Source organism: Carassius gibelio, chromosome A21 (assembly GCF_023724105.1).
Source record: "Carassius gibelio isolate Cgi1373 ecotype wild population from Czech Republic chromosome A21, carGib1.2-hapl.c, whole genome shotgun sequence".
In the NCBI taxonomy this organism is placed as follows: domain Eukaryota; kingdom Metazoa; phylum Chordata; class Actinopteri; order Cypriniformes; family Cyprinidae; genus Carassius; species Carassius gibelio.
In genome coordinates, this window is record NC_068391.1 from 16,449,309 (window position 1) to 16,471,528 (window position 22,220).

The 22,220-nt window shown below is 37.2% G+C and overlaps 1 protein-coding gene and 1 pseudogene across 1 annotated transcript; both read right to left on the minus strand.

The window, feature by feature from the left end:
- Nucleotides 1–1,291: 1,291 nt before the first annotated feature.
- LOC127942316 (RNA-binding motif protein, X-linked 2-like) lies at nt 1,292–13,910 on the minus strand (annotated as a pseudogene).
- An 81-nt stretch (nt 13,911–13,991) lies between these two features.
- On the minus strand, nt 13,992–20,256 carry LOC127941727 (glucose-dependent insulinotropic receptor-like). Its single transcript, XM_052537088.1, has one exon. The coding sequence runs from the start codon at nt 19,435–19,437 to the stop codon at nt 18,340–18,342; it is 1,098 nt and encodes a 365-aa protein (XP_052393048.1). The 5' UTR covers nt 19,438–20,256; the 3' UTR covers nt 13,992–18,339.
- Nucleotides 20,257–22,220: the final 1,964 nt, after the last annotated feature.

Genomic DNA, 22,220 nt, shown 5'->3' on the forward strand with positions numbered 1-22,220 from the left:
AAACACCATATCTGCTGTCAATGTTGCAAGACGTAAATAAGGACAATAATAAAGTTAGTTATTTTGGGGTCCTCTCTTAAAACTTGTCCAGAGGAGAGAACTGGTTTGTGATCAACACCGATATTGATCATAAGCTCCATAAAATGACAGCACTACAGCCAACCTTTTCAAATTTTGTTACTCATGATTTAATGCTACATATTCATAGGTAGATTTGTATATGATTCTTTATTTATTTATTTTTTTAAAGGCATAGTTGACCTATAAATGACTAAATCTGTTATTTAGTTACCCACATGCTTTATAATCCTTATTTGTGGAGCACCAACCTTGAAGTTTATTAGAATATCTCAGCTGTTCTCTTTCAGTACAATGTACGTGGATGGAACTGCTTGTCAAGCCCCAGTCAAGGACAAACAAAGCAGGATAAACTTAGATCATACAACCTGTGCTATATATTGCATGTCTTCTGAAGCCATACAATACCTTTTTTTGAGGCAGAGACTGAATTATTTATTTTATTTACTGAAAATCTCTAATTGTATGAAAAAGAACAGCTCACACATTTTGTTAGATAACTCCTTTACAGGATTCAATAACACAAGGGTGAGAAAAATTATATAATTTTCATTTTTGAGTGAATGGTTTCTTTTATATAGGTGTTCCTTCATTTCTTTTTAGTGTACTTGTCAACAGTGGCTGTTATGTAAAAAAATTTAGACTGCGCACAAACCATGTTATTTTCTTGTTGATAAAGTGTCCGCATTTATTTAGTTTTGTTGTCTTTGTACGTATTCCTTTCTTTATATTTGAGGTTATCTTCAAGGTTAAGAAAATCTTTTGTAAAAACACAAAAACAACTTTAGTTTTATTGATATTTGTTGTTGCTGTTACGTCTCTTCAAAAATTATTTAGTCTAGCTTTGTTTACTCTAGTTCACTTAAACCAAGTAAGATCTGAGCAATCACTCACTCTCCTCTTTGATCAATGAAACCCACAATGCCTTACTTGTATACAAACTCAGTCTTTTAGAGTCTGCTGCCTTCTAGGACTCCGTGTCAAGTTCAGGTCACTATCGTCCAAACCTCCAGTGTCTAGAAAGAGACTTACATTTTACAAAGTGGCATTATGAGTGGGAAGGACATGGCACGTCATTCTACCTTGCCCCCAAAACCTGCTGCAGTAACCGTTTCCCTTACACTGTTCAAGAATGGACCCAAGCCTCTTTTCAAATACCTCTGATGTCTTTGAAGATGTCTGTGCAAGGAGAGCATTGATATACCTGATGTGGGTGGTTCTGTGAAGAGATCGAAGTTTGATGCACAACTGACACCCTCAGCTCTTCTTTATCTGTCTGCTATTTCACTCCTGGAAAATAATTTACAAATGTAAATTAAATGTTTTAGATATGTGGAGCAAATGTATTCTGTTTCGTTTATTAATTTTTACATTTAGAGACCCAAGAGTGTTCATATGGTTAGTGTCTCCACTCCTCAAACGTGTGGAAGAGGAAAAAAGAGTTTTGTCCCCGACGCTTGTTCTCGCTACATGCAGTTGTCATGACAACTTAATATGCAAATGAGAAATCTAGCTCATTCATTCCTTTTTTGTTTTTTTTCTTGATTAATCTGAAATTTTAAACTGAAACAACTTTTTTTTTTTTCTTATTTTTTTTTTTTTGCCTTCAAAGTAAGTGAGTCTCTTATGGTATTTACAGGAAATGTATCATTCCTCTAAAAATAAAAATATAAAATGATGCAGTTGATCCAAATTAATGGTGACTGTAGAATCTTTATCATTTTAAGTCCTGGGTAAAAATATCAAATGCATGTTGAACAGGACAAAACACCTGCATGTAGAATACAAGCCCTGAAGGAAGCTCTAAGCTTCCAGGTCTATGTGGCATGACTTCTGCAGAATTGGCTGACAACGCAAAGCTTGTGCAATAAAGAATAACAATTTAGTCACAGAAAAACCAACCATGTTCAATTTGCACATTTAGCCTGTTATGATTTCCAAATAATACACAGATATATTCTGATGTCTTAATTCTGAGGTGAGCATCCACCAGTTGTATCTTGTTGCAGATTGTTGTATCTCCAAGACAGAGACAAGACATACCATGTCAAAAAGAGACCACCAGCCATCTGTCTCTCTCCCATGGCATTTTAGACTCCCCTATACAGAAGTGAACACAAAACTGAATACATGCTTTTAAATGAAGTGAGCAGGTGGTTTCCTGAGCTGTGTGCCAAGCCTCACAATCAAGCCATCACAATCAACATTGAGCACCACATCCTAATGAACTTGCGAATAAACATGTATTCGTCAAGGACTAGAATACTTAAGGTTTATGGCAGGGATAGGCAACTTCGGTCCTGGAGGGCCACTATCCTGCAGAGTTTAGCTCCAACCCTAATTAAACACACCTGAACAAGGCAATCAGTGTTTTCGGGATTACTAGATAGATACAGGCAGGTGAGTTTTTATGAAGGCTGAAGCTAAACTGGATAGTGGCCCTCCAGGACTGGAGTTGCCTATCCCTGGTTTATGGCAATGAAACAATTAAATGTTTTCTGTGCCAAATCAGTGATAAAAATACTAGCATGTGAGTTTACAGGTCTATCAATAAAAAACCCTAACCATAGTTATCCCAAATACATAAAAAAAGTAGTGACATCTTTTCTTCCATTTTGTGATGTAAACCTGATTATCAAAACAGAAAAAATGTAGGGCGGTTCATTGGCTGTTGATTAAATGTAGGCAGATCTGCTGAATGTGAGCTTGTGGTGCATTCAAGTGCTACTGGGAAGTTCATATTTACAAGTTGGTAAGTCGTAAATATGATGTTGGTGAAACAAATCATTTGATCGGAGAAAGATAGTGATGTAAGTTTTCAATAAAATAATCTCTCTCCACCTGTAATTTCGACTTTTGGTGGCGTTCATGTGTATTTAAGTCATAATTGGCTTTCATGTGCATTCAAGTCGAAAATACAATATTTCCTAAAAGACTTACTCACCGTCGCAATTGAATGTAAAACAAAAATAAATAAATGGCAGGTATAATATAATTTTCATTACATGCTGACTTTAAAATACATTTTGTAAACAAAACCTGGAACACACACTACCCACCACACAGAAATCACGACCATTTCAATAACCAATACTGCAACATATTTGACATGATTTCTCAACAAATACTAATTTTACTTCATGTTTTTAGAAGCTATTGTAAATTTATTTGCCATACTGAATGGTTTTGCTGCAAAAAGCTAATGTTTTGCCTTTGATCTGTTCCTTTAACTATTACATTGAGAAAGTAATTAAAGAATTGATATGATCATTCTCATGACAAATATTCACATTATTTAGTTTGGAAATACTGTGACAGTGGCTAAAATGTCAAGAAACCACTTACGACTACAGAAGATGCCTACATCCAAAGATATGATGACCTATTTGGCAGCTGTTTGTATTTTTAGATGGGGTTTCATTAAGAACCAGCATTTTATCTTTTTTTCTCTATTTTTAATAGCTTATTATATAGTAAATTATTCCAGACAGATATTGACAAAATTCTGAACATTTATTTACATTTGTGAGGTACACACAAAAAGTCAATTTTGTATATATATATATTAAAAAAGAAGAAAAATAGTGAAATTATTATGTGCTCGATTTTACCTGTGTTCTCTTTCACAACTGCCATCTCTGTTTGGCAAACCCTCTGTCTCTATCCCAGTGTCTCTCTCGTTCCCTTTCTCTCTCACGCTCTCCGTCTCGTTCTCAGTCCATGCCTCATGTTTCTCTTCCTTTAGTGCGTTTTTCTTCTCTTTCTTCTCCCTTTTCTCTTTTTTCTTTTTTTTATCGGAAGTATAACAACATAATGAATTAGTCAAATAACAAATAGTTTTTTTTCAAATAAAAAGATAAATGTCTTGAAATAATCATATCAAATGTAGTTACATTTACTGAACAGATATAACCTCTTCTCACCTTTTTTTTTTTTTTTTTTAGCTTTTCCACAGGTACAGCATACTCTTTTTCAGATTCGGACTCAGAGGAGGATGGTGGGGGGACTTTGGGAGCACATCCCTCTTCTTGCAAATGTTTTGTGACATCATCAATGTCATCTGTGTCCTTTGGCGGTCGATAATTTGCTACAATCTTTAAAGCAGAATAAAACAATTAAAAAACAAATATATGCAACACATGGGTTAATAACATTAAATTATTATTTCCCTAATATATGAATTCCTTTTTTAATGAATAAATGAAATTAAATGCAATAATTTGACCTCTTTATAATAGCATAGGGCTGGGTGGTATGGCCCAGAGTATGTGAGCGGAGTGGAGTAGCAACAATTTCCCCTCCGCGCTCAGAGCATTTCATAATCACTCCGCTCCAGCTCCGCCCTGGGTTCACAATTTCCCGCTACCACTCCACTCCGCGCTCAGTGATACCAGAAACACTGCTCCGCCTTTGCTCCGTGGCTAAAGTATTTTAGTATGTTTGAAATGTTATGTTCATAACGTAGCCTATATTAAAATGAAAAAATAAAATAACAGGAGAGTTTCAAAGTGGCTTAGGCTATTGTGTGCAAACTTTTTTTCCTACCACATGCCAAACTAATTAAATGGATGTCAGCATTAATATAATTACTGTATTCTGCTGTGCAAATTTTGTTTGTGATGAAAATAACAGTAAATTTTTATTTTATCTACAGATCAATGCATTTATTACAGATTTCTGCTCATTAAAAATCAGATACAGATGAAGTAACACTGTAAGATTACATTTGTTTGAATGCATTATTGCAAGAGCGATTGCGTGTGAATGTGCTGTAACTGTTTAAATCATGCTTTGACCCGAAAATATTCAGTAAAAGGAACAGACAAACTCCTTGAGAACTAACCTATAACTTTCCGCTCGGCTATTGTTGTCATTGTAACCTGCTGATTTGAGAGATCCATCTGTATCAAGCTATAGTTAAATATGTTTAACGTGAATACTTGCTAAATATAAAGTTATATTACGGGCCGTTGGCATGAATTGTACTCGTGATGGAGCGGTGGTGGAGTGCTCTTGGAGCGAGTGAAAACCACAACGCTCCGACTTTTTAAAAATCCGCTCCTTGCTCCTGTCAAAATCACACCGCTCCGCTCCCACTCCGCTCACATACTCTGGTATGGCCAGAAATAATATCACAATATTATTATAATATAATTATAATATCACAAATTGATATTTACCAATTTATTAATTTTTTCTAGATTCTGTGTTTTATGATTCAATACAAATTTGTCATAGAAAATGGTGTCTAATGAAATGAATAAAATGTTAACAGTTTGATCATTCTTATAAAATGTAATCAAGTTAAATTAATTTACAACAAATCATTGCATTTTAATTGTCAAGCACAACATAACTGTATAAATGAATGGAAAATACCCTAGTTGTATGATATTCCTTAAAATAATATTATTACTATTATTATTTTGAGAATTTTATTTTATCATACAATAGTAATATCTCTCTGACAATTTCTTTAAGTTAAACCTGACTTTTATTTTGACGAGTTGTTGTGAAGGTCTTTCAGTGTATTTGATGGTAGTTTTTTCTCAATTGAAACAGTGTAACAACATGCAGACTTTTTTGGTGCATGCACTGACTTGTGTGATATACTGTAATATTAATTAATATATTAAAAATGTCCAGAGCTCATCATTTTTATCGACAATAACAATGTTAAATGCGATTCTTTCAACAAGTAGAATATATTCCATTAGTAAACACACAACTGAACAAGCAACTGGAATAAGCCTTTCACCTTTATTCCAGTAAAGTTATCTACAGCCAGAATGGTGCTCCTTTGATCTTCATAGCACAGGAAGCAGAATCCTTTGGATTTTGCCCGTCTTTTTATCTCGCACCAAATTGACGTTGGCAATCTCTCCATACCTGACATGCACAGAGGAGAATTAAGCTTCACTAGGAGAAAAAAAAAACTGAAGTACTGACTTCTTTAGCAATAAGTGAAGACGTCTTTGAAATGGGAAAAACATGGGTGTGAGCAATTAGGACTTACTGAGAGAAAACACAGATCTTGTCCTTCTGTCAGCTCATATGGACTTCCACTTGAAGATAACAACATATTTACATACAGTGTTGACTGGATTGGCATTAAATAATAATAAAAAAATTATATAAATACATAATTCACTAACAAAATGCAGAGGTGTAAAATACTTAAGTAATTTTACTTGATTACTGTACTTAAGTATTATTTTGGGGGATTTGTACTTAACTACAGTTTAAACTGACTACTTGTACTTTTACTTGATTACATTTCTTAAGAAAAACTGTATTTTTTACTCCTTACAATTTTATTTCATCTCGAAAAGCACATTATATTTTTATTTTATCTTATGCACAATAAATATGGTAAACAGGAGCTCAAATGTGTGTGCCTGATGTGAGAACTAATGATGATTGTTTTCATTCATCAAACACACACATTTCTACTTCAATTATGATTTTCATCAGGAAAAATGTCTGTCTTAAAAAGTTCACCATCAATCTGAGGAAGAACATTGAAGTAGCAATAAGTAAGTTTATTCATTATTTGTTCTGTTTTGATAGAGCCATTAGCTATATAATATATTAGCTGAATGCACAAAATTGAGTGCAAATAAAATCGGTGATGAGAAATTAAATACAATTAATATTTTTGTGGGATTTGTTTTTATTATTAAATGTTACAAATCTCCAAAAAAGTGTTTAAATAAACATTATATGCTAAATTAATTGTATTTCATGTTTAGTGCTGTTCTTACCAGGTTGTGGATAAGTTGTATTTACAATATGTCATTATATGAATCATTAAGTAGGAATTAGGACTGTCAGTGAATATTGTTTTTATCTTAATAATTAAGTCACATCTAATTAGTCACAAATAATTATTTAAATTCAATTCAATTCAAGTTTATTTGTATAGCGCTTTTTACAAAACAAATCGTTACAAAGCAACTTTACAGAAAATTATGTTTCTACAATATTTAGTAGTAGCTAGTAGTTTGTGCACATTTGACAGGATTTTAGAAAAAATAAAAATAATAATAATAATACAAGACGTAGTCAGCTAGACGATGAACTATCAATATTATTAAGTTATTATATGATTCAGTCACACATTTAGCAATAATTGTTAGTTCTGTTTGTTGATTCAGGGTTAGCATCATCTGAGGTCCTCTGAGGGTCAGCATCATCTCTTCTCAGGTGTTCTGGATCCAGACTGGAGCTTGTGTAAATCCTAGTTACCACGGGATGTAAATCCCGTGGCGAAACATAGAAACAAAATACAGACATCATTAGCATAGCTGCTGATCCAACAAAGTAAAATTAGTTTAACCAAGCTAATGAATAAAAATGCACCTTTGATCAGATGCAACTACACTCACAATTAAAAAGATACATTATTCGAATGCTTGGCGAAAGAGATGTGTTTTTAATCTAGATTTAAACAGAGAGAGTGTGTCTGAACCCCGAACATTATCAGGAAGGCTATTCCAGAGTTTGGGAGCCAAATGTGAGAAAGCTCTACCTCCTTTAGTGGACTTTGCTATCCTAGGAACGACCAAAAGTCCAGCGTTTTGTGACCTTAGGGAGCGTGATGGGTTGTAGCATGGTAGAAGGCTAGTTAGGTACGCTGGAGCTAAACCATTTAGGGCCTTATAGGTAAGTAATGATAATTTGTAACTGATACAGAACTTAATAGGTAGCCAGTGCAGAGACTGTAAAATTTGGGTAATATGATCATATTTTCTTGACCTCGTAAGGACTCTAGCTGCTGCATTTTGGACAACCTGTAGCTTGTTTATTGACGAAGCAGGACAACCACCTAGAAGTGCATTACAATAGTCCAGTCTAGAGGTCATGGATGCATGAACTAGCTTTTCTGCATCAGAAACAGATAACGTTTCCTAGCTTGGCAATGTTTCTAAGATGGAAGAATGCAGTTTTTGTAACATTGGAAATATGATTTTCAAAAGACAAATTGCTGTCTAATATAACACCCAGATTTCTGACTGTAGAGGAAGTAACAGTACATCCGTCTAGTTGCAGATTGTAATCTACAAGATTCTGTGTAGTGTTTTTTGGTCCAATAATTAGTATCTCTGTCTTATCCGAATTTAATTGGAGAAAATTGTGTGTCATCCAATCTTTTACATTTTTAACACACTCTGTTAGCTTAGATAATTGGGAAGTTTCATCTGGTCTCGTTGAGATATATAGCTGAGTATCATCAGCATAACAGTGGAAGCTAATTCCGTATTTTCTAATAATATTACCAAGGGGCAACATATATATTGAAAATAGAAGGGGACCTAGGACGGATCCTTGTGGCACTCCATATTTTACTGATGATAAATGAGATGACTCCCCATTTAAGTAAACAAAATGGTAGCGATCGGACAGGTAGGATCTAAACCATCTTAGAGCCTGCCCTTGAATACCTGTATAGTTTTGTAATCGATCTATGAGTATGTCATGATCTAAGGTTTCGAACGCAGCACTAAGATCAAGTAAGACTAGAAATGAGATGTAGCCTTGGTCTGACGCAAGGAGCAGGTCATTTGTAATTTTAACAAGGGCAGTTTCTGTGCTATGGTGGGGCCTAAAACCTGACTGAAATTCTTCATACAGATCATTTTTATGCAGGAAGGTGCTCAATTGAGCAGACACAACTTTTTCTAACATTTTAGACATAAATGGAAGATTTGAAATAGGCCTATAATTTGCCAGTACACTAGGATCTAGTTTTGGTTTCTTAATAAGAGGCTTGATAACCGCCAGCTTGAATGGTTTTGGGACGTGTCCTAAAGATAACGACGAGTTTATGATATTGAGAAGCGGTTCTTCGGCTACAGGTAACAGCTCTTTCAGTAATTTAGTGGGTACAGGATCTAATAAACATTTTGTTGGTTTAGATACAGTGATAAGTTAATTTAGCTCTACCTGTCCTATGGTTGTAAAGCACTGCAGTTTATCTTTGGGTGCGATGGATGAAACTGAACTGTTAGATGTTGTAGAATCTACATTCGCTATTGTATTTCTAATGTTATCTATTTTATCAGTGAAGAAATTCATAATGTCATTACTATTTAACGTTGTTGGAATATTTGAATCAGGTGGCGTCTGGTAATTTGTTAACTTAGCCACTGTGCTAAATAAAAACCTTGGATTGTTTTGGTTATTTTCAATGAGTTTGTGTATATGCTCTGCCCTAGCAGTTTTTAGAGCCTGTCTATAGCTGGACATACTGTTTTTCCATGCAATTCTAAAAACTTCTAAGTTAGTTTTTCTCCATTTGCTTTCAAGACTACGAGTTACTTTCTTGAGAGAGTGACTATTACTGTTATACCATGGTACAGTACGTTTTTCTCTAACTTTTTTCAATTTGATTGGGGCAACAGCTTCTAATGTATTAGAGAAAATAGTGCCCATGTTGTCAGTAATTTCGTCTAATTCATGTGTATTTTTGGGTACAAATAGCAGTTGAGATAGATCAGGCAGGTTATTTGCGAATCTTTCTTTGGTGGCTGGAACAATAGTTCTGCCCAGACGGTATCGCTGCGACATATAGTTAATATCAGTTATACGCAGCATGCACGATACAAGGAAATGGTCTGTAATATCATCACTTTGAGGTACAATATCTATAGCAGTAAGATCAATTCCATGCGATATAATTAAATCCAGTGTATGATTAAAATGATGAGTGGGCCCGGTGACATTTTGCTTGACTCCAAAGGAGTTTATTAGGTCAGTAAACGCAAGTCCTAATGTATCATTTGCATTATCAACGTGAATATTAAAATCTCCTATGATTAGCGCCTTATCAACTGTAACTAGAAGGTCTGAGAGGAAATCTGCTAATTCTTTTAGGAATTCTGTATACGGCCCTGGTGGTCTATACACAGTAGCCAGAGCAAGAGATACATTAGATTTCTTTTGCATGTCTGACAGCGTAACATTTAGCAGAAGTATTTCAAAAGAGTAAAACCTGTATCCTGTTTTCTGGGTAACATTGAGAATATCACTATATATTGTTGCAACACCCCCGCCACGACCAGTCTGACGCGGCTCATGCTTATAACAGTAGTTTGGTGGAGTAGACTCATTTAGACCAAAATAATCATTTGGTTTTAGCCAGGTTTCAGTCAAGCAGAGTAAATCAAAACTATTATCTGTGATCATTTCATTTACAATAACTGCTTTTGGTGTGAGTGATCTAATATTTATGAGCCCAAACTTTAAAAATTGTTTTTGTTCATTTACTTTACATTTTTCTGGTTTAATTACGATAAGATTTTTTCTAGATCCTACATTATATTTAAATTTATATTTTGACCTCACTATTCGGGGAACAGACACAGTCTTAATAGGTTTTACAGCACAAGTATTTTTAGCATTTAAGCGGGTGGAACAAAACTCATCATAATGGTTATTTGAGAATTGTCTTACTAGTCACATGGAGCGAAGTGTCCTGGAGATGTTGTCAGAGAGAAGCTCCGCTCCAATTCTGCTGGGGTGTAATCCATCAGCGCGAAACAGTCTAGGACGCTCCCAGAAAAGATTCCAGTTATTAACAAATAGCAGTTTCTGTTCTTTACACCATGACAACAACCATTCATTTAAAGAAAAAAGTCTACTGAACCTTTCGTGTCCTCGTCGATACGTTGGCAGTGGTCCTGACACAACGATCGTCGCCGCGGGCCTCGTGCTGCGAACCGTCTCGATCAGGCTGCTGAAGTCCCTCTTCAGCGTCTCCGTCTGCCGCAGCGTGGTGTCGTTAACCCCGGTGTGAAGCACGACCGCTCTGGGGCTCTCGCCGTCCTTCAGTATCGCGGGTATCTGCGCAGAAACATCGAGAACACGAGCACCAGGCAAACAATGAGTGTGCACTTTACCTTCAGCTAACGTAGCACTTACGTGTCGGACGATGGAGTCTCCGATGATCACAGCGTCGCATCCTGTCTCGCGGAGGGGAGCGAAGCGGTTCTGGATGGAGATCTCGAAGGCAGGAGGGGGAGAAGTCGTCGCCCGGGACCCAGCTCGCGTCCTCCCTATTTATCAATATTTGCTAAGAAAAAAAACTCTAAATGCCCCAAATAAACATTTAAAATATTAATTGTCCTTTTAGACAGTGACGTTGAATAGACAACACAAATAAAGTGGCCTTTAAAAACGTTAACGTATGTTTCAATTCTTGCATTCTGTCTGGAACATGTTTCTAGCCTCTCTATCACATCTTGCTCTTAAAAGGGATAGTTCACCCAAAATTTTTAATTCCCTCAACATTTACTGAACCGCTGTCATCCCAGATGTTTATGACTTTCTTTCTTCACAAGCAAAGCATTTTTCACAAGCATTTTTAGTCCATATAATGCAAGGGGACAAGACCACTTCAGAAACCACACAAAATGAACATGACGGTCAAGATTAAAATATTGGTATTTCAGATAGGAACCACTTAGGCAAGTTTACTTGAGTTTATTGAAAACATTTTATCTTTGGCAGTATGGTTCCTTTTGGGGTTTTTTTGCTCCCAAATAATTGATCATACAAGAGCTTTAAACATTAACCCCCCAAAACCATCAGCTTGCAAATACATTACAATTAAGACTCTTAATAATGTCTATAAAGCAAACTGTTATAATCATGTAGATGTGGCAGTGGGACATCTATCCTGTAGCCTGGTTATGAAGATGAGTGTCTCTCAGCAGAGAGGTCCATGATATTACTTGAAAGCCTTAGTGATCTGAAACAAAGAAAACAACAACCAGAAGGTGCACAGGTTTATGCTTATGCTTATAAGGGGAGGGAGGGAGGGTTGCTAGCCATTTGAGCATGCTTACCGAGCAGTGGTGCCACGTATATATGTCCCTGTGTCTAATAGGAGAGTGGTAGTATTTGGACCGATGACAGCTTACCACATCAGCTGGTCGCACCCATTGCCTCCGTGGCCTGACTGGACTAACGCTGCGCTCGATTTGTATTTTTCTTACATATGCCGTTACATATATCGTTTCACTTAAGAAGACAGTGATTCATTAACAGGTGTTGCATGAGTTACTGTCATATTCTCTTTGTGTATAGTTTTTGAAGCATCATTTTTGGATGTCCCATACACTTCATTATATAAAGAGAAATTACTATTTATTTTTTTTCCCCTAAAACTCTCATATTGTGTTCATCTGATAAATGAAAGTCATATAGGATTGCATGAGGGTGGAAATGATGGAGTTTTCTTTTAATCCCTTTCCCTGTATTTTTTTATTTATTTATTATTTTTTATTAATTTTTATTTTTATTTTTTTTGGTGTTCCGCTGGGTTTCATTTTAATTGTTGTTGTTGAACTAAATATATATGTTTGATCTGTGCCATTGCATTTTTTTGTTCTTTCCCTTTAACCATTATTCTGTATTGTCTGTCAGAAGAAAAAGTAATTCTAGTTTTTTAATACTTGAGTACAATTTAAAGTTTAAAGTACTTTTTTACTTTTACTCAAGCATGATTTTGACCAGATACTTGTACTTTTGATTGAGTAAAATTTTTCACTGAGTACTTGTAATTTCACTTGAGTAAAAATGTTGAGTACTTTTTATACCTCTGACAAAATGTCACATTTTTGAAACAGTACTCTATAATCTGGCAAATAAATGTGAGATAAAAACAATTAATTTACATCACTTGGAAACTTGACGAGGACAAATCAGCATCACTGTACTGTGTGCTAGAGGGCTTCAGAAAAAGGCTGAGATCATGCCATTTTGTACAGAAGCACACTTTAAGTGTGAAACAGGTGAATGCTGCCATCATCTGGCAGTGTCTCCGAACCTGCTCCTGGAGAGCTACTTTCCTGTAGATTTCAGTTTCACACACCTGTCAGTTATTTTCAAGTAACTCTGAACACTTTGTATGGCTGGTCGTGGTGTGTTTTATTAAGGTTGGAGATGAAATCTACTCCACGGTTGCTTCCAGGAGCAGGATTGGAGACCCCTGGCTAATACTAAGAGCATTTTAGTGTATATGTAGCCCATTGACGAATATTTTTTAGTCAGACAGTCAACTGGGTTTTGTCCCACAACAATGATTTTAACCAGTCGCTCACCGATAAAGATCCAGGCACTGTTCTTATAGACTGAATGCTAGGACACACTGTCTTTGACATCTAGTTCAGCCTCTTTTTCATTCAGTTCATTGATGAGTTTCACTTTGGTGAGCGGACTACAAATAAATAACAAATATAATGCACATACATTTATGTTTATTGTATCTATCGTCTTCAATATTGTTATTCTGTTGTGGTGTCAGCATCATAAGATTATCGTGTGTAAGAATGTATTCTTCAATCAGTGGCACTTATGACAACTTGAAATCTTGAAAAATGCAATTTGTTCAAATTTTGTTTTAACATTTTATTACAAATATTTAAGACAATAAAGTAACATCTAATAATGTAATAAGGACTTCTTTTACCATTTATGCCAAAAGAATAGGTGTCTTAAATGTTTTAATTTGTAAGATTTAATTTTCTTGTTATTTATCGGTTTCATATAAACTAATCAAAAATAATAACTGAATCAAGAACAAGTAAAGTAGCCTTTTTTTAGCCGTTGTATTTTACGTTCAAGTTTTAGCAGATGGATAATAAGCATTTGGCTACTGTTGCAAAAACTGGGTTTAAAACTTTAGCTTTCACCTTATGGCATTTCATGTTCCAATCCTGACGAGTCTAGTAGTTTTAATTAGAAAGACTAATTAGAAACATATGGTAACAAATGTAAGTGAAACATTTCAGTACAAACATTAAAAACAACACTTACGTCTTAGTCATGAGCCGCAGTCCCTCCAGTAGGTTTTATTTCTACTGGTGAGTTTAGTTTGCAGTGCACGTGGTAAAACTTTTTTCCGGGTTAATAAAAAAGATTGTGGGATATGTAGTTGACTGACTCAGATTGCTTATGCAGTTTCTTCTTTATTACAGATTGTGTGTATTACTTAAAAGTGTATTTATAAAATTTTGCAATTACTTTTACAGATGAAAGACAAATGAACATTAAGCATACTGATAGTTTTATTGGCATAAACGTTCTTAACTAATAGATTAAAATAGTAGCCTAATCCGGACACCAGTGGCAGTGATAGGGGCCTTGACAGATAGCTTTGGGTGACATTATTTAAAACCTGTTTGGGTGGCACAGAACTTACCTATGTCCACTTAAACTAAAACCTAACTAACTGAAACTAAACTAAATATAATACAAATCACTATTCCCGCAAGATGCTAAAACTATTGCATCAAGCCAAGGCACCAAGTGAAAGCAAGTCCTGCCAGCCCCACAAAACTGGATGGATCACGAAATCTTCACCATTGCCTACTAGGGGACCTGAAACAATTAGACATTTTACAAAATAGACAAACATATTTCATAAGGTATAGAGATAGAAAGTTTAACCACATATTTTATCATCACTTTACTCTGACTGCATTTAATTTAAGTCTATGAATTTATATAAAATAAATATATTACGATTGGATTTTTCTTCTTCTGCTCCACATGGTCATCCTGAGCCTTGGTTGATTTGGGGCGGGACAACAAAGGAAAAATAGCCAAACCTCCAATAATAGCTCCAATCTTGATCAAACTCTCAGTCCAGTAACTTAGTAATCCTGAAGAACTTGATTGAGTTTGTAAGGAAGTCCTTGATGGGGGTTGGAGTCTAATTCTGCAGGAAAGTGGATCTTGAGGGCCACAGTGGAGAACCCCTGGTATACGAGATAATCATTGTCTCATGGCCAACACAATAAAATGCTATCAACAACTGTATACACACTGTAAGCGCCACTGATAACACTCAAAGTGAGCAGGTGAGTTTCGTGCTTTATATAGTCCAGAGTCACATTCTGAAACTCTTGGAATTCAGCTCATACAGAGGTGAAAGCAGGACCTTGACACAAACATTAAAACTATTAATAATGACTAATGATGCAATTCACATACTGTATATGAATGTGCTTGTGTTGAAAATATTTAGATACATATAACATACTGTATATACATTCAAATTAAAATGTAAACATTTTTCTTATATAACTTAAGCTTTGTGAGGTTCAAAATGTATATTATTATTATTATTATTTGTAGTAGTAGAAGTATAAGTAGTATACAGTAAGATAATTTAGAGATTTAGTTTTAACATTTAACGCAGTACTTAACTGCTAATGTAATGATATTTTGTTGTAGTTGTTCATCACTGGCCATTAAATGTTTATTTAATTGACCTGAATAAGTGTCTAAGTGAATAACTGAATAAGGGAAGTAGTTGTGTTTCCCTTTTAGAATGACATGAGGGGTGGCAGACATAACTTTCAATTCCTTTTGGAATTACCTTTTTTAACAGAATAGGTTTCTTCCTTGAATTAGAATGTACTGGAAAGTGTTCTCTTGTGGGGACTACAAATAGCTACAGTATATACATTTTTATGTAAGTGTGATATTAATGTTTAGGTCAATATTAAATATTTAGTATTATTGTAAATATATTTACTTCATATTAAGTCTAAAATAAGTTTTTTAAAGCTAATCACTCAATTTCTGATTATCTACAATGGTAGATGTACAAGAAGAGAAACATTGTCAACTGAATTGTTACAATTTATTTATATTGTTCTGTTCACAATGAAAATTGCAGGAAACCATTTTACAGAAAATATTGCCTTATAAATCTTAATTAATGAGCTCTGTTATAACCCCCAGTGGACGAGATGACACTGATGATGAGAAACTCTCTAGAAACATAAACACAAATAGTGTTTAATTTATTACAGTCATTTTACAATTGGAAAAAATGGGAACTTAGTGGTTTGGATATATTTTGAAACTAATGTGTTCATTGCAGGTGGAAAGGGAAAGCAAATAAATCGGTGTCTTTTGTATTTGGACAGATCTCGAATCTCCCTTTTCTGTCCAAGATACTACAAAAGGTAGTATCCTAACAATTATATTCCTTCTTAGAGAAAAATGGTATCTGTGAGGATTTCCAGTCAAGATTTAGACTGTAGTACTGAGACTGCTCTATAGATTTACAAATGACCTGCTCTTATCATCTGATCGTGGTTGTAGCTCTCTGTTAGTGCTATTGGATCTTAGCTATGTGTTCATCACTATTGACCACAATATTCTTTTGCATAGACTAAAAAACTTTGTTGCCATTAATGGAAGCACATTAGCATGGTTTAAATAATACTTATATGACCGCCATCAATTCGTAGCAGTAAATGAAGAGGTATCAAGTGCAGTATGGAGTACCTCAAGGCTCACTAGGGCTGTTACTCTTCATACTTTACATGTTACCCTTGGGAGATATCATCAGGAAACACAGTGTTAGCTTTCACTGTTATGCTGATGATACTCAGCTCTATTTCTTCGCAGCCCGGCGAAATATACCAATTTGAAAAACTAGCAGAATGCATAGTCTATATAAAAACCTGGATGACGAGTAATTTAAGGGGAAGTCGTGGCCTAATGGTTAGAGAATCGGACTCCCAATCGAAAGGTTGTGAGTTCGAGTCTTGGGAATTGTAGGAGCAAGGCATTGAACCCCCAACTGCTCCCTGGGTGCCGCAGCCTGTGCACTTTGGATGGGTTAAATGCAGAGCACGAATTCTGAGTATGGGTCACCATACTTGGCTGAATGTCACTTCACTCACTCACTTATTGCTAAATTCTGAAAAAACAGAGGTGTCAATTATAGAAAACTCCTAAAAACTCTGCATGTAATAACATAGAACGCTGTCTAAAACTTGATGGCTGCTCTGTCAATTCTTCGTCATCAGTTAGGAACCTAGGTGTGCTATTTGATAGCAGTCTTTCCTTAGAAAGCCACATTTCTAGCATTTGTAAAACTGAATTTTTCCATCTCATTAAATTATGACCTAAACTCTCGATGCCAAATGCAGAAATGTTAACCCATGCGTTAATGACCTCAAAGTTAGATTATTGTAATGCTTTATTGGGTGGTTGTTCTGTAGCTAGTGAGATAGATAGATAGATAGATAGATAGATAGATAGATAGATAGATAGATAGATAGATAGATAGATAGATAGATAGATAGATAGATAGATAGATAGATAGATATTCATAGACTAAAATTAAATGCAGAGTAAAGTGATGACAAAATATGCTGTGGTTATACAAACTTTATATTCTAATGAAATATGTTTTTCTAATTTGTAAAATGTCTAATTGTTTCAACTGAGCCTGGTTTCTCCCAAGGTTTTTTCACCATTCTGTCACCGATGGAGTTTTGGTTCCTTGCCGCTGTCGCTTCTGGCTTGCTCTTGCATTTACAGTGATATCGTTGATTTGATTGCAAATGATTGCAAAGATACTATTTAAAACGAACTAAACTGTATGATGACATCACTGAATTCAATGATGAACTGTCTTTAACTGTAATTTTGCATTATCGATGTTGTTTTCCTAATTAATGTTTTTCAGTTCCTTTGACACAATCTGTTTTGTTTTAAGCACTATATAAATAAAGGTGACATGACTTAGCAAATGCTCTTTGCTTCACATCCATTAAAGGTCCCCTTCTTCTTGATCTCATGTTTTAAACTTTAGTTAGTGTGTTGTTGTTAGATTATAAATAATATTGGTAAAATTCTAAAGCTTGGTGTGTTTAACGGTTTCTGTAATTTATTACACAAAGGGCAGCCCTGTTTAGCTTTGTTAACTAGATGTTAGGGCTGTGCAAAACAATCGAATGCGATTTTCATGCGCATCTCATCAGTGAAAATCACAGCTCCTGTGATTATAAGTACATCTCCAGCACGAGTGTTCAGATCAGGTTTGACAGGTTTTCAAAACAAATCCTACCCACTTGCTAATCAAAACTAGCCCAATCGCGTTTCCAGGAGGGCAGCGTGTGCTCAGCTGGTGTCGAATCACAACACAGGAACAGCTGGCACAATCAGAACTCATTACGTATTTCTGAAGGAGGGACTTTACAGAACAAGGGAGTCATCAGCCCGTTTTTATGACAGTGAAAACAGCGGTATACAGATTGAATTGTGTGAAAAATACAGTTTTTTTTTTTTTTTACATGCGAAACATGAACACATGTTATATTGCACACTGTAAACACAATCAAAGCTTCAAAAAAGCATGAAAAATGGGACCTTTAAGGGATGTAGCAGTTTTGTAGATCTTTTACAGTCTACAGACATTCCCAGTCTATTGGAAATATTTTACAGATTTTATTCGGGAGTTGTTAAAGACCTACTGCAGTTTAACTGGGTGGCTATCATCTTGTCATTAAACAAGATGTTACTGCCTGAGTGAAAGTCTGCTGTCTCAGAATGTGTCACAAGACACAACCTGACTTTAATATGAACAAAGATCTCACAGAGCTGGTTTCTCACCTCATGCTGCCAGCAAGCATAAACAAGGGGATTTATAAGGGAGTTTGAGAGTCCCAACAGCCAGAGATGATTCTCCAAAACGTGATAGAGTTTACAGGTTGGACATGATGCCTGCACAATACTGACCACAAAAAAAGGGCACCAGAAGAGCGTGAAGCAACCAACCAGCATGGCGACAGTCTGCAGGGCTTTTACGTGACCCCAGTAACGACTAGACGTCAGAAAGCGTGAACCTGCTTGCTGGGCATGGATACGCTTCTGGTGGCCGCATGCAATTTTCAGGATGTCCATGTAAAAATAGATAAAGACAGAGAGCAGTGGAAAGAAAAAAAGGCAGAAGACAACAATGATGCTCTTGGGCTCTATGACGGAGAAGAACGTGCAGACCTTGTGGTAGTCTTCCTTCTGCAATGGTTTCAAAATGCTGGGTGAAAATCCCACAGACATCGAGATGAGCCAGATGAGAACCAGAGCCCCAGCAATCATCTTATTATTCATTAACTGCAAATAGCGCAGAGGCAACTTTATAGCTACATAGCGGTCCAGTGAGATCAAGAACATGGTTAGGATGGAGGCTGCTGAGGGTGCAATGATAAAGGTCATGCGCAACAAACAAATGTCCTTCTCCATCGAAGCTGTGGTTCCTTTGAGAGCATCAGTGGCAATGCCAGTGATTGCCACGCCAACTAGGATGTCCGCAATGGATAGGTTTAAGACAAAACACCAACTCTGGCAGCCCCTCTTGCGGATGAGCAGGACCAGGGCAATGGCGACTAAAAGGTTGGTGGAGATAATCAAAATGGATCCAACACTAAGAATATAGCCCATGGCCACAAATTCACTTACTATCACAGCAGGGGTTGTGAGCTGTGGACTGGGTGATGTCACTTCATAGTTCTCCCTCATAGTTTCCAAGGATGTCTCCTGAGTCATGTTGAAAGCGATCAATGTTGCATCACATGTAAAAAAAAAAATTCTAAGTTGACCAAGATACTGATGGTTTCAAGAGGAAGCAATGGACATGAAGATGTAGATTTTCTTTTCTCAGATTGGGAAAAACATAACATATTCCTTCTTTTGCTGCTGTACTTTTATTTATCCACCCCTTGTTCTGTTTGGCTGTCATCCAGGTCCCATCTGAACATACTTCCTACTGGAGGTGGCTATATCCATGAAAATGTGATTATTCAGAATTTACAACCTTACCTTACTAAATAATAATAATAATAATTCATTACGTTTATATAACAATTTTCTGGTCACTTAAAGTACTTTACATAGAACGGGGTAATGTCCTCAAACACCACCTAAAGTGCAAAGATAATGGATATTGATAAAATCTTTATCCTTTAAATATTCTCAGGATACTTCTCAGATGTTTAAGAGTGTTCCTTGCCTGAAAAAGTGATGGGAAGCAGATGAACTCCTTTCTCATGAAAATCCAATCTCATCATAGTGGAGAAGTCCAATAAATTCAACAGAGAACATATTTCATCTTAAGTCCAGAAGAAGGATTCCCAAGTGAGTGGTCATTCTTGGATCTTTAATGCATCTTTTAGATTTGGATGGCTTCAGGATGAGGACAAAAGATTAGTTCTTTCATTTTAAATGAGCTGATGTGCCTGTGTCCATTTTGTTGGTATTTCTGAGATGTTTCTCTTCGAGCATAGGATCAGTCTATTAACTTTGAACAAACTAAAAGGGGGAAGAGAAACTGATGAACCTGAAGAGGGGGTTGGGTTTGAAAAGTGAGCTTGGACACTAACAGCATGACTGTGATTACTCATGAGTGAACAAATTCTGAAGAATAAATAGAAGAATGAAAAAAAATTTACCATATCCAAACACTTTAACATTTTATAATTGGAGTCAGGGTCAGTGCACATATATGGATATATTTTGGGAACAAGACAAATCAGTCACATTGATTCCACATGAATGACCTCTTCAGCTTCCCTCTGGAGTCATGAGAATGAGTCAAAGCCCTCAAGTACAATGGACTTAAAACCACACAAGTATAATTTACTTTTAACAATCTGCACATTGTCGTCCATACCGAGGAAAGATCTGACAGTGCTACACAGTAAAGACAGACTCCCACTGTTCAACAATGTGCCAATGTTATTCACCCCTACTAGACTGTTCACTGCTATTGAAAGCGGATTTTGGTCAGCAGTTATCGTGCCCACTGCTACACTCTGCCCACAGAAAGCTCCTGGATGTGATTTGTGCCAAAGTGTGCCCACCCCTCAATTACACATCACTGTGTCATGGTATTGTCATGATCCTGTCTCTATCTCTCTCTTTCTCTCTCTCTGTCTCCCCCTGCTGGTTTCTCCCCTCCTGTCTCCCTCGCTCTTCGTTTCTGTGTCACAGCTGTCTTCACTTCTCATTAAGATAATTTCCCCTCCACCTGTTTCTCATCCTGCCTCATTATTATGGCTACTTCTACCCTCTCTTTCTCTTGTCTCTTTGTCAGATTGTTGTCTCCGAATGAAGCATTTGTCATTGGCACATCCAGTTGGTCTTGTCCTGTCTTGTCCTGTCTCGTCGGGGTTTGGTTAGTTGACCACAATCACTGCCGGAATTACTCTGTGCTCACCATTTACACCCCACAGAACCTTACCTGCTGTCTAACACCGCTGCCTCCCCGCTCTGCGAGCTCCGGTCTCCGGTTCTCCCCTGAGCCCAGTCAAGCCTCCGCCTCGCCAGCCTGCTGGTCGTTCCTGCCACAGAGGTCTCCTGAGTTATTCGTACTACCCAGCCAACGGGTCATCCTCTGTTCTCATCTTTTCCACTCCTTGGTTGGATTTACCTGTGGCTTTCCTTTGTTTAATTAAAGACTGTCATTTTGCCCTCGCATATGAGTCCTCTCTCTTCGATACCCATCACAGAACAATCTGACCAAGAAAATGGACTCAGCGAGTGGCAGCCCGTTCCAGACCGCCGTTGAGCAACATGAGGAGGACATCTCCGCTGCCCGACACGCCGTCGGGACTTTGGCCGCCCAGATGTCAGAGCTGTCCAGCCAGGTCCACAACCTCCGCCTCCAGCCTTCCGCCTCTCATTGTCCTCCTGTTCAGATGGAGCCTCGGATAAATAATCCTCCGGTCTATTCGGGTGAGCCAACACAGTGCCGCGCTTTCCTTACCCAGTGCAAGGTGGTTTTCTCGCTCCAGCCCGTCACATATGCTACGGAGAGAGCCAAGGTTGCTTTCGTTCTTTCACTCCTCCACGGTCGGGCTCGCGAGTGGGGAACAGCCAACTGGGAGACTGAGGCGGAGTGCATCTCAAGTTTTGAGCACTTTAAGGAGGAGATGATCCGGGTCTTCGACCGCTCCGCCTACGGAGGGGAGGCTTCCCGTCGGCTTTCCACACTTCGGCAGGGGAGGCGATCCGTGCCGGATTTCTCCATCGAGTTCCGGACCCTCGCTACCACTTGCGGGTGGAACCAACCCGCTTTGGCCGCTCGCTTCCTGGAAGGGCTGTCTCCAGAGGTACGGGACGAGGTCCTCGTCCGTGAGATCCCCACCCGGCTCGACGACCTTATCGACCTGGCCATCCGTGTGGAGAGACGTTTTGATCAACGCCGTCGTGCTCACTGCCTGGAGGATACTCTCTTCTCGCTGCCTCGTGTCAGCCCCGCCCACTCAGAACCTGAACCCATGTGGCTGGGTGGTCTGCGTATCTCATCTAAGGAGCGTGAGAGGAGGATT

What these genes read in the sequence shown, in the direction of transcription:
- LOC127941727 (XM_052537088.1), bottom strand. Translation starts at nt 19,437, where the DNA reads ATGACTCAGGAGACATCCTTGGAAACTATGAGGGAGAACTATGAAGTG.